The sequence below is a fragment of the Microtus ochrogaster genome, linkage group LG3, assembly GCF_000317375.1.
Source record: "Microtus ochrogaster isolate Prairie Vole_2 linkage group LG3, MicOch1.0, whole genome shotgun sequence".
NCBI lineage: Eukaryota > Metazoa > Chordata > Mammalia > Rodentia > Cricetidae > Microtus > Microtus ochrogaster.
The window spans coordinates 35,776,089-35,789,836 of NC_022029.1; the positions used below are offsets into that span (position 1 = coordinate 35,776,089).

The following is a 13,748-nucleotide window of genomic DNA, read 5'->3' on the forward strand; positions in this document are numbered from 1 at the left end:
GCGCGGGCTGCGGCCCTGCTCCGCACCGCGAGCCGCCGCCCCTCCGCCAGCCCCGAGGCGCCCCGCGGGCACCATGCAGGCGCAGCAGCTACCCTACGAGTTTTTCAGCGAGGAGAACGCGCCCAAGTGGCGGGGGCTGCTGGTGCCTGCGCTGAAAAAGGTAGGAGCGCCGAACCCGCTTCTCGGGCGCAGTCGGCGCGGGGCCGGCCGAGGGCGGGGAGGCGGGGCGCGCACCGCCGTCGTTCTCCCCGGTCGCTGGTCCCCGGGAGGACTGCACAGGCGGCGAGGTTCCCCGTGCCCGGCTGCTCCAGCTGTTGACACTCGCCCGGGTTGCGTGGGAAGGCCGCACACAGTCGGGGAGGGTTGGCCCGGATAATCCAAGCGCGGAGGCGACAGTTGGGGGAGCCTCGGTTTACCGTGGAGGTCAAAGAAGGCCACACTGCCTACCTTCTCAGTCTCAGCGAGCTGCGGTCAGCCTCCCGTTTTAGGAGTTCAGTGCGCCCTTAGTGGCTCGAGAGTGCCCTGCCACAGTGCTTGCCTAAGTAATTGCGAGGTAGCCTGCCAGCAAGAGCACGGCCTGCTTGGTTTTGCTCGCCCTCACTCGTAACTCCCCGTTCTCTTGACACCCTCCTGCCCCCATGATGCCCATGCCACTGTGTTCAGATGGGTTTTTCTGGGGCGTCTGAGTATCTTCGAACCCTTGTTTGGTTTGGCATTTTGCATTTTCAGTCTTTGTTACTTTGAGTTTGCCAGAGGTTAAAGTAAATTATTTGGAAATGTTGTTACATTTTAAAAGCTCTTAAAGCAACATTGTGAATCGTCTGTCCTTTGGTTTGGCATTTTGAATTTTTAGCCTCTGTTTGTTACTTTTTTAGTTTGCTAGTGGTTAAATCTTTGGAAATGTTGTTACATTTTAAAAGCTTCCAAAGCAACATTGTGACTTAGTAAATACTGTACTAAAGCGTCTGAAACGGGTGTTTGAATGGATTTTAAAACAACCAGATTGTTTTTTGCTTTTATTTGCTTTACCTGTAAAAATTTCTTTACTCTTTTAGTAGTATTAATTTAGATTTCTTGTAGCTCAGACAATTTTCATGCTATCTTTGCTAAAATAGTTTTGTTTCTATTGAGAATTGAGAGTTTGCTGTACAATTATGCGGAGCCCCCTCCCCCTTTTTTAACCAGGATTTTGAAAGGTGTTTCATATTCCTCTAAGACCAGCGACTTTTCGTTTCTTCTTTACCCTGTTCGATCCTTCCCCTCTTGGTAGCTTATGGCGGAAATGGCTTTGTTGGAAGAAGACCCTGCTTTTGTTTTTCAGATTTAGGTTACTGGTTTTTTTTCCCTCACGTGCCTAGCTGCTTTCAGACCCCTGTGGTGTTTTCTAAGAAAATCAAAGAGACCACCTTGTCGTACATACTTTGTTCATTAATGATTCCACGAGGCCTCACTCCGTTTTGACTTTGGCTTTATCTGCACTTAGCTTGTAGAAGTGTGCCTTGTGATGCTAGAAGCTTGGCATCTGGACAAGATGAGACAGAAAAGTTGATTTCTATGTATAAAAGCCCTCATAGAATACTACCAGTTTGGGGTAGTTGGCTTAAAAGCATGTAGCTCCTATTCTAAGGAAACCTCCAAAATAACACGAGAATCCTCTGAAGTGGTAGAAAGTGTATTGTAGACGTTGGCAGACCTCTCTAACCTGCCACATGGGTGGCCCTTGCTGAAATCTATTCACAGACAAATGTTGTTTGGCTGGCATTGTGATGTTTTTGTTTTTCAATTTATGTAATTAGTCGCCAGTATCTTAAAATGGGAAATATCACATATGGTCTGAACTCCTAATTTTTCTTTAATTATAGATAGTCTTGCCATACATTTTCACACAGCAGTAAATTGCTAGACTTGTACATGGCTGCCTTCTTTAGAAAGGGTTGTGTTTCCAGTTTACCATAGTGTTCATGTTCTGGAGCCTCATGGTTGGTTGGTTTTCCACTTCAAGCAGAGATTTCCCTACAGAAGTGATATGTTTACAGAATCTCACTAAGGTGTAAGAGTCTTCCCTTCATTTAAATTCTCACCTACAATCCTCTCAAGATACCTAAGACAGGTTGGACATATTTCTCATAATCTGAATATATTCTTCTAATTTAAAATTATTGAATTATCATCTGTGTGCTGGGTATTTCATGTAGATGTGTCCTGGGACATTTTGTGTGGGTGAGTGTCCTTATCTTGAACTCTTTCTTCAGACTTTAAACTACTTGTATAATGCTTAACTATGTCTTTTCTTACCGGAGGCTTTTTGGACAGGCTGTTCCTTTTATCTGGTCTAATACTACTCAACCTCAGAGATTTTCTCAAACCCTCAGGGCTGAGTTGGATAGTCTCCATTGTTTCCTCCTAGCATCCTACCTAACTCAGCAGTGAAACTGAAGTTCCGATTTACTGTCCACGTCTTCAGTCCCCAGCTAGAGAATCTTACCCTACTGGACTTCCATACAGTGCTGTGTCTGACACCTGTTAGGACTCATTTTGAACGAGTGCCTTGTGTGTTACTTTGAGTTTGCCAGAGATTAAAGTAAATTATTTGGAAACGTTGCTACATTTTAAAAAGCTTCATTGTGACTTAGTAAATCTTCAAATTGTCTTCCCTCTTTTAGTTTGGCAGTTGGAATTTTTAGCCTTTGTATGTTACTTTTAGTTTGCCAGTGGTTAAAGTTATTTGGAAATGTTGCCAAGTGCATAAGGGGATACTCAAAATAAAACTCACCCCCCCCACCACCAGTTTTTAACTTGGTTAATGACTTTAGAATTTTATTTGATTGGCTCAAAATACTGGTCATCCCTGCCTCTTCTCTGTGTATTGCTGCCCACCTTCAGGCAAAAGCTCATGTTTATGAACCTCTAACATGGTTCTGTAACCTACTCTCCTAAGTGCTTGGAGTTTCCTCTCCTGGATTACTGGGGTAGCCTCTCAACTGAGTTCCTTGCCCCAGCCCACTTGCCTTTATATATTTCAGAAGTTATAATATACCTTTGAAAGTGTTAAACATGTGCTTGTTCAGGATTGTTGATGTCTTTTAAGTTAAAATGTAGTTTTTAGCATGGGATTTATACGATGGTTCTACCCTGATCTTCCTATTTGATTTCCTACCAAAGTATTTCTAAGATGGGACAGCTACTTTTCCTGAAAGTGTTGTTTATTAGGCCCACGGTGTTTTTCCTTACTACATCTGTCACATCCCTCAAAGACATGGTGTTTGTCTCAGAACAGGTATTTGTCCCTGGCACTATGGATAAATGGCATAATTAAGAAAGACTAAGTGGAAGGTGGTAGCAAGTATTTCTGGAGAACTCATTTTTAAGAAAGGGTTTTTGTTTTTTAGACAGGCTCATCCTGTAGCCCAGACTAGTCTTGAACTTGTAACTTAGCTGTCCTGAGTCAACCGTCCTAGTGCTGCGGTCACAAGTATGGGCTAGCATACCTGGCCTATGAGGGGTTTTAAGTAGGAAGCAACGCTGATTTGAATTTTAGAAACTTTACTTTGTTCAAGGAAGGGAAGGAATGGGACCTAAGGTAAGAGAGAGAAGCTGAAGCTTGCTTTACTAAGTTCATCTAGGAGAAGAAATGTATTTGCATTAGGATGGATGCTATGTGAGCGGTATTGAGAAGGCAGAGCTGTCGGGACTTAGCATCTCACTTATCATTGCAAGAGTGTTAAAGTGTGAAGAATCTTTTCCGGCTTACTTTGAAGGTCGTCACTGGACTTTGGGTGGATGAGAAGATTTGGAACATGTTGATTTTAAAGGCCCTTTGGATTGTCTAGGCATGTTTCTCTGGTTGGCAGCTTGTTTTTGATACCTGATGCATTCGATCTGGAAGTCTGAGACAGAAACCTAGATGAGGTCTGTGTTTATAGAAAGACTTATAGTACAAGTCAGGTTTAGTAGTATAAGCCTGTCATCTCAGCTATTCAGGAGATCCATACAGGAAAAGTAGACATTCAAGACCAGCCTGGACAACTTTTTCAAGACCTTGTCTCACAATAAAATGTAAGAAAAGAACTGGAGAGGTAGCACAGTGTTAGAGTGGTAGAGCGCAAACCCAGTGCGTGTGAGATCCTGGGTTCAGTCTCCGTTCAGATGAGCATACATAGGAATATGTAGTAGGTCTGCTTAGCTCCTAACAACTATCTAAATGTCTTATTTATCTGATGGTAATCAACAAGGAAATGAATATGTATAGCGATATAGTGCAATAAAAGGGAATATGGGTTACTGATATATATGGCAATGTGGCTAGCCCATTTCATAATGGACAAAGCCAAACTAAAACATTATGTTCTATATAGCTGTACTTTAATAAAATTGTAAGAAATACAAACTAATGAAGATCATTGGTTATTATAAAGACAGACTTTTAGGTTAAGTGTGCTGACATATGCCTGTCATCACAGCATATAAGAAGCAAAGGCAGAAGGATCAGGAGTTAAGGTCACTCAGCTATACAGGGAGTTTGAGACTGAAGGAACAATAACAAAACCGAAGAGACTTATGCTTACTTATCTTGATTGTGCTGAAGGTGTCATATGTTGGTATATGCTAGCTACTGTCAGATTATGCAATATAGATATATGCAGCTATTGTTGACTAGTTGTTTCTCAAAGAATAGTAATGTAGCCATCATCATAGAGTCTATTACTGTTTCACCACGTTTGCTTTATCAACATGCCTATCCACTCTTACCTCCCATCAATCTATTGTTTTGTTTTGAGACGGTCTTACAGTGTAGCCTGGAACTCACTATGAAGCCCAGGCTGGTCTTAGACTCATGACAACCTGTAGCACAAATTCTAATTGTTCTTAATAAAAACTTGGAGTCAGATATTAGGGGGTGAAAGCTGAGAGATCAGAGAAGCAGTGCTGCCAGCCACTAGAGACCTTTTCCCTCTAACGAGTCCTCAGACCAAAAGGGTAATCCTGCCCTCAGACTGTATCTGAGTTCCTGTCTTCTCCTGCCTTATATTCCTCTCTCCACCTAGCCACATCCCTTCCTGTTTCCACCTCCCTAGTGCTAGGATTACGGTGTGAGCCACCACCGCCTGGCCTCTAGTGGCTTAGCTTTGCACTCTGATCTTCAGGCAAACTTTATTTGTTAAAACACAAACACCCAGGCAGTGGTGGTGCATGCCTTTAATCTCAGCACTCAGGAGGCGGAGGCAGGCAGAGGCAGGAGGATCTCTGCGAGTTTGAGGCCAACCTGGTCTACAAGAGCTAGTTCCATGATAGGCTCCAAAGCTACAGAGAAACTCTGTCTTGAAAAACAAAAAACAAAATAAAACAACAAAAAAAAAAACCCACCCACAAACAAAGTATCACTACAACCACCATCCTGTCTCAGTCCCTCCCCTCAGCTATTCTGTCTGATTTTTTTTTTTTTTTCCTTTCAAGACAGGATTTCTCTATGTAGCTCTGGTTGTCCTGGAACTCACTATGTAGACCAGGCTTGTGCCAAACTCACAGAGATCAGGGTATGCCACCACACTGGGCACTTATCTGGTATTTTGATGAATTTTATACTTGCAGGTTATAAGAGCACATTATTTCTAAATGCTTCAACCCGCATCAGTAACTAGAAATCAATAGCTTTTTTACAGTTCCTTTTGTTTTTTTATAAGAAGTTTATATACAGTGAATATACAATGTTATTTGTACTTCTTAATAAATGTGTACACAGTCTCTACTAAAGTATAGTACATTACCATGGCTCTTAAAGTTCCCTTCATGCCCTTCTAGTCAGTTCCTGTCCCTCATCCCAGAGATAGCCGCTGTTGTAACCTTTCATCATTCCACCATAGGTTAATCTTATCTGCTTTGGAACATCATGTAAATAGATTCAAGTAGTGTATATTTTTAGTGAGGCATTTGAGATTATGCTTTAAGAATTCAGTCTTTTTTTCCATCATGTGACTATGTCACAGTTTGTTTATCTAGTGGATGGATATCTGATGCTTTAAATTTGTAGCTATTAATAAAGCTGCCACCACTTAAAAAATTTTAAATTGCATTTATGTGTTTGCGCATGTGTGCATGTGCATGCATGAATGTGGAGGTCAGAGAACTTGCACGAATCTGTTCTTTCCTTCAGCTGTGTGGATCCCCTGAATCAAACTCTGGCATGGTGCCAGGTGAGCCATTTCACAGGCCCAAATGTTCTTTTTGTTGTTGTTGAGACAGTGCTATGTAACCCAGGCTGGCCTTGAACTCCGGATCATCCTGCCTTTGCCTCCTAAATATTGGGGTTACAGGTGTTCACATTCAGCTTTCATGCAGCTAACTCTGCAGTTTACAAAAGCACAGATAGGATAGTAACTAAAAAGAAAACATTTTCGGCGATGCCTAGATAAACTCATGAGCTCAGGACAGCTTGGGAGTGTCTTCTGGTTACTACTGAGGCGGACAGGGACAGTGGGCAGGTGGGGCTCCTCGTAAAGTCCGATTTGTTCATTTCCCCATGGAGTTGGAGGTTGGGGTGCACATGAGAGAAAATAGTTAACACCCCCTCCACATCCAGTTCTTTTAAGTTTTCTGATAATATTGGTTGCTGTAGAATTTATTCATTTGTTTCTGAGAAACATACCTATATTTTTATTGTAAACTTTGTTGTAGTGAAAGGCTTTAAAATGTGCCTTGGTATCTTTTGTCCTTTCTAAAACGGTTTTACTGTTGACTTGAGTGTTCCTGCTCCTGCTGCCTGCCTTCGCTGTGTCTGACCGACCCTCTGTGAGCCGGAACAGATCTTCCTTGAGTGGCTCTTGGGAGTTTTGTCACAGCAGCTAGCAAAGTAGCATACTTAGATGGGTTATCTGTAAGTAGCCTTTCTGGTCGCTCCTTTTCAGATCTCTTTTATTTACTTTGCTTGAATTGTACCAGTTGCAAGAACTTTAGCACCACGTTGAACAATATGATGAGAGTAAGCATTCTTTGTCCTCTGCCCAATTTTAAGGGGAACGCATTCAGTCTTAATTCTTGAGTGTCGGTTAACTATAAGGTTTTTGTGAATTCAAGTTGAAACTGTTATTTCCTTTATGTGCACACACATGCTTGCTTGTGTGCATGTTTACATGTGTGCGTGCATGTGAGAGCATTTGTGCGTGTGCGTGCGATCGTGCGTGTGTGCGTAAGCGCGTATGTGCGTGTACGTACTTACGTGTGCGTGCATGTGAGAGCATTTGTGCGTGTGCGTGCGATCGTGCGTGTGTGCGTAAGCGCGTATGTGCGTGTACGTACTTACGTAGATGCTTACGTTCATGCGCAAAGGCATACGCGTGTGCTTGTGTGTGCACGTGTGTGCTTGCATTTGTGTGTGCACACAGACATATGTGCCCACAGGCATACGTGCACGCTCGCATTTCTGTGTGCATGCGTGTGTACGTTGTATGCTTGCGTGTGTGTGTGTGTGTGTGTGTGTGTGTGTGTGTGTGTGTGTAGGTATGCCTGCTCTGTAGCACTCATGGAAGTCAGAGGATGGAATTTTGTTGTTGAGACAGGGTTGAGCACTGGGAATGAAGGTGTGTGCCCCTGCAGTGGCTCAGAGAACCAAGCTTGGTCACTTGTCCTCTGACCTTCATGTGCACACCTAGGTATGTATGCCTATACATACACACACACCACACTAGATAATAAAGAACTATATAGAAAAAGTTGTTCCGAGCCGGGCGGGGGTGGCTCATGACTTTAATCCCAGCGCACAGGAGGCAGGGGCAGGCAGATCTCTGAGTCTGAGACCAGCATGGTCTGCAGATAGAATTCCAGAACTGGCTTCATAGCTACTGGGAAATCCTGTCTCGAAAAACAAAAAAGAAAAAGAAAAAAAGGTATTTTGAATATGTCTTTAAACCTACTGTCTGTTTATTTTCTTTCTTTTCTTTCAAAGTGTATTTTGAGGGCTAGAGAGATGACTCAGTGGCTAAGAGCCCTTATAGCTCTTCTGGAAGACCCAGTATCTGCATGATAGCTCACAACCACCCATACCTCCATTTCCAGGGGATATGATGCCCTTGTCTGACCTCCACAGATATCAGGCATGCACGTGATACACAAACATAAAGGCAAGCAGAATACTCATATGTATAATATAAAATAAATCTACAAAAAATTTAAATGTATTTTTTAAAATCATCAAAAATTCTGTCAGAAGTTTCAACATTTAGAAAAACTGTAATTTCTATATAAATATAATTAAAACCAAGAACAGGGCTGATTTCTAGAATTCTGCCAGGATGCGTATAATGCTGTTTATAAGGTTTGCCTAATGGCCCAAAAGTCACCTGCGCATACTATTGAAACACACTCTTGTGCTAACTGTGCATCTTCGTCCTGTGTGCTTAGTCTTCCCTTGTTCTGTCTGGTAAGAACTTTATTCAGCTGTGATTCCCCTGTGTCACAGAGTTTACAGTAACATACTATCAGTAAAGTCATAAAGACTTTTTCCTAGAAATTCATACACACAGTAACATTTTCAGAAATATTACACAAAATCAGTGATCCCTGATTATATTTCTTTTAAAACATTTTAATTTTTTCAAGACAAGGTCTGTGTGATCCTGGCTGTTTGTGTGTTTAAAATATAATTTATAGTCCTCTCTTAAACAGCAAATTTGCATTAATTATTAAGTCTTTGTAACTTGTTTGTTTTTCAGACAGGCTCTCTTATAGCCCATGCTGACTCAAATTGAGTAAGTAGCTGAGGGTGACCTTGGACTCTTGCTCCTTCTACCTTCATCTCTATAGTGCTGGGTCACAGGTTTCTGGCATCATGCCCAGTGTTAAAGTGGGTAATATCCCTGTTTCATTTTATTATTTTTAAATTTTAAATGATTTATTTTTATGTACATTGGTGTTTTGCCTGCATGTGTGTCTGTGTGGAGGTGTCGGGCTCCCTGGAACTGTAGTGACAGACAATTGTGAGCTGCCATGTGGGTGCTGTTTATTGAACAAGGGTCAGGAAGAGCAGCCAGTGCTCTCAGCCTCTCAGCCATCTCTCCAGTGCCTTATCCCTATTTTATAGAGTAGCAAGTAAATATATCTATCATCCAGAGTCACATTGCTGTCAAATTAAAGAAGTGGGTTTTAAGTCATGTCTTACCTTACATATGTAAGACTGGCCTGCATATAGTTTTTATTATTTGTACAATGGGGAAAGTAGGTTCCATCTTGCAAAATTGTTTGAAACTATGCCTCCGGTTCTTCTAAGAGTTAAGAAACTTTCTTTGTGGGGTGCCCTACTACTGGGAGCCATATTCAGAGTGGCCTGTGCTGCCACCTGAGGCCATGGTGATGTCTGGGTCCATGCTGCCACTGAGGGTCATGTGTGGGCCCATGGTCCTATGGTGGCTGTGGTGTGTGCTAATGTCCATGGCCCATGTTGCTACTAAAGGTTATGTGGATGTCTGTAGTCAGTGCTGCAGACTCACGTCATGTCTGCAGCTGAGTATCTACACTGCCACCTTGAGGCCATTTTGGTGTCCATAGTCTGTGCTGCCTCCGAGGGCTTTGTCTGGGTCTGTGGTCCTACTGCGGCGAGGAGCTGTTTTTGTGGTCTGTGCTATCACCAGCATGACATGATCCATGTTCCCACTGTGACTGTGAAGAGCTAGGAGGCTACTCTTGCTGTGAGGGAGGGACATGCTCTGTAACAAATATTACCTCCCAACCTCCCCTCAAAGTAACTGCATAGACAGGAAGCCATCAAAGAGAAGTCTTAAAAAGTGTGATGGGGTGCTGAAGTGTGGCTCTCTACAATTCATCCATTCTGGAGGGTGCAGGAGGAGAGGATTCAGTTCTATTTAAGGAGCTGGTCATTGGGAGTTTGTCCATGCTCCAGTGAGTGAGGCAACTTTTTTCTTATTTTTTTTATTCTTATTTATTTATTTTTTTTACTTTTTTTCTGAGGGTGAGGTCACAAGGGTGGGGGTGCAGACAAGGAAGGACTGGGAAGTGAATGTGATTGAGGTGCATGATGTGAAATTCCCAGATAATCAACAAAAATGTTATGTTGAAAAAAAAAAAGATTAACAAGCTTTTAGTTAAATTGTTCTTTTTTTAAAAAGTTTTTTTTTAATTTGTTTTTATTTCATGTACATTGGTGTTGTGCCTATGTGTATGTCTGTGTGAGGGTATGTCAGATCCCCTGGAACTGGAGTTACAGACAGTTGTGAGCTGTCATGTGGGTGCTGGGAATTGAACCTGGGTTCTCTGGGAGATCAGCCAGTGCTCTTAACCACTGAGCCATTTCTCCGGTCCTAATTATGTTCTTTTTAAAATGTGTTATTTCACAATTAAGATTTAATTTTTATTTATGTATTATTATTGTGTGTGCATTATGGGTGGGTCGGGGGTGTGCCACAGCCTGTATGTCTAGGACAACTTAGTGGGGCCACTTCTGTTGTCCCCTTCATGGCGGTCCGGGTCAGGCTTGTGCGTCTGTCCAGTACCCTCCTTCGGAGCCATGTTGCCTGTGGCACATGAACATGTGCCCCTCCCACATGTGCTCACAAAATAGAGAAAATGTACTACATTTTTTTTTATTGTTCTGACTCTAAAAAGTAATGGTGTAACTGGGTATGGTAACACTTACATGCAATAACAGCAGCCTTGAATACACCTCAACCCCAAAACATACCCTACGCCAACCCACAAAACACACACAAACAATAATGAATACAATTTAAAAGATACAGCTATAAACCTGGTTCTTAGAAAGAATTATGATAGGCTAATTGAAATACCAACTAAAACACTGATTCTATTTAGCTATTATGTAACTTTTTATCAAATATATATCTATATATATATTCTTAGCAAAAAGTATATTATAATACACAGTACTCGCTTACCCATCAGTGTTCAACACTAATGAATTCATTCCAGTGAGTTTGGTCATATGTTTTTAAAACCTCAAATACTGTTCGTAATTTCAACATCAAGCAATGAGAAACCAAGACAAACTTCAAAATAAGAAAAAGACTTCAAAGGCATGGACAGTAGTTTAGTATGGTTTTTCTCTTCTAGTTTCATTGAAGTGAAATCAACTATGCTCTTAGTTAGAATTTAATTGGCCAGCTGTTTGTCTCTAACTTTTATGGGAGCAGTCAGTTAAAGCTCTGGAAGAAATCTGTCCTTTCATTCTTATTTCGCCATATAATCACATTTACATCCTGAAATGACCGAGATTTGTTAGACACAGTGGGGAAAGCATGTTCTCTTTAGGTATAGACACTGTGAATATTATAACTCACACACACTGAATAAAGGTTCTATATCTTTACCAAAATCTTTCTGATGGTGACAGGAAATTCCAAATTTTTAAATATAAGCAAATATTTACTCAGCGCTGTAGCAGCATTCTGTTCTATTTTCTCTGCCTACCTAATTTTCTGTCCTATCAGGGCCAAGGCAGTTTCTTTATTAACCAATAAAAGTAACACATAGACCCTCCTCTATCACAGCGCAATTCTATTGTAGATTATTTTTTAAAGTATTTATTTAAAGTATTGCTGGGCATAGTGGTACATGATTTATTCATCTCAGCATTTGGAAGGTAGAGGCAGAAGATGAAGAACTCATGTGATCCTCAGTTGCTTACTCAGTTTGAGATTGGCATGGGCTATAAGAGAGCCTGTCTGAGAAACGAGCAAGTTACAAAGACTTAATTAATGCAAATTTGCTGTTTAAGTGAGCACTACAAATTACATTTCAAATACACAGACAGCCAGGGCTATGTAGAAAGAGTGTCTCCATTTTTTTCTAAAGTATTTTAATTTAATGATCTGACTTGATACATATTCACATATAATAAATATACTTCTCTCTTACATCCACAACTCAACAGATGGGTGAATACAGAGGAATGACCATGATCATTTCTTTTTGTTTTTGTTTTTGTTTTTTTGAGACAGGGTTTCTCTGTGTTGCTTTGGAACCTGTCCTGGAACTAGCTCTTGTAGACCAGGCTTGAACTCACAGAGATCCACCTGCCTCTGCCTCCTGAGTGCTGGGATTAAAGGTGTACACCACCACTGCCCAGCCCCATGATCATTTCTTAGAGTAGACTATATTAACAAAGTTTATACTCCATAACATCTTCTTATGTTGTTGAGATAGACCCTGGCGCCCTAGGTTAGCCAAATTGTCAGTCATTCAGGCTTGGCGTCAGACATAGTGCCTTGATTGTGTTAAAGAGCTGCTCCCGAGGCTCTGAAAAGGACGAGTAGCATAGACAGTGCCATTTTATCCTTTCTGGATGTTGTTTGCTTTTTGAGACAGGGGCTCACTATGTGGACCAGTCTGGCCTTGAGCTCAGGGATCTACCTACCTACACCCCAAACCCTGCCCTTGAGGATTGAGGGTAGGTCTCGTTTTCATTTACAACACCTTCTTGCTGTTGAGCCTTTGCTAGGACGGGCAAACTAATCTAGTGGTGATCAAAGTACCACAGAGGAAAGGATGCACTCCCACCTCAGACTACCCGCTCCGTATTATATCAGTATTTCAAAGACAAGGTCTCCTTGTATGGCCAGTACTGGCCTTGAGCTCCAGGTCCTACAGAGCTACAATAAAAATGACTCCAATAGGCCCATAGGGAGTGGCACTATTGGGGGAAGTGTGGTCTTGGTAGAGGAGGTGTGTCATTAGGGGTGGACTTTGAGGTCTCGTATGCTCAAGCCTGGCCAGTGTGTCTCAGTCCCTTCCTGCTACCTGTGGATCCAGACATAGAACTCTCAGCTGCTGCCCAGCACCTCCCTGTTTGCCATCATGTTTCCTGCTATGATGGTAATGGACTAAACCTCTGAACTGAACTGAGCCCCAGTTAAATGTTTTCCTTTATAAGATTTGCTGTAGTCATGGTGTCTCTTCACAGTAATAAAACCCTAAATAAGACACCTGCTAAGGCATCTCACAGGCCTCTTTGTTTTTCTTTTTTAAGACAGAGTGTAGCCAAGGTTGACCCTGAACACCTGATACTTCAGCCTCAGCCTCCCACATATCTGGATTATAAACCTGTGCTGCCACATCCTGCTGGGACTCAGGACAATTTGGCTAACCTAGGGCGCCAGGGTCTATCTCAACAACATAAGAAGATGTTATGGAGTATAAACTTTGTAGTTTTCAAAAAGGATTTGTTTTATTTATGCATTTTTCCTGCATAGGCCAGAATATGGCACCAGATCCCCTGCACCTGGGTCCTCTGCAAGGACAAGTGCTCCTAGCTGCAGATCATCTCTCTGGCCCCTTGCTCAGTTTCTTAGAGGGTTGAAGTCTATATACAAACAGTGAATAGAGCATATAAGCTGTTTTAAAGAATAATAAAATTAATATCTGTGTGCCGAACACAGATTTTAAAAGTCATTTATTTTATTTAGAGACAAGTTCTCATATAACTCAGGCTTGCCCAGAACTTGCTATATTGCCCAGGCTGGGCTGGAATTCGTTAGGATTACAAGTATGAATCAGCATTCTCAACTGAAATAACTTTTTACAATTATTATTATTTCTTTATTTTTTGTGTGTTGGTATCTCGCCTGCATGTATGTGTTTATACCATTTGCATGTGTTCACTAAGGTCAGAGGTTTCTGATCTCCCGGAACTGGAGTTACATTGTCACCAATGGAGTTGTGAGTCACCAAGTGGGTGCTGGGAATTGAGCCTGGGTCCTTCTGCAAGCGCAGCAAGTGCTTTTTTT

General features: G+C 41.9%; 1 protein-coding gene across 1 annotated transcript in view; it reads left to right on the plus strand.

Annotated features, from left to right (window-relative positions):
* Nucleotides 1–73: 73 nt before the first annotated feature.
* Sos1 (SOS Ras/Rac guanine nucleotide exchange factor 1) overlaps nucleotides 74–13,748 on the plus strand; it is a 92,868-nt gene continuing 79,193 nt past the window's right edge. Inside the window, exon 1 of the mRNA XM_005360757.2 lies at nucleotides 74–160. Coding sequence (XP_005360814.1) covers nucleotides 74–160 — 87 coding nt within the window. The remainder of the gene's footprint in view (nucleotides 161–13,748) is intronic.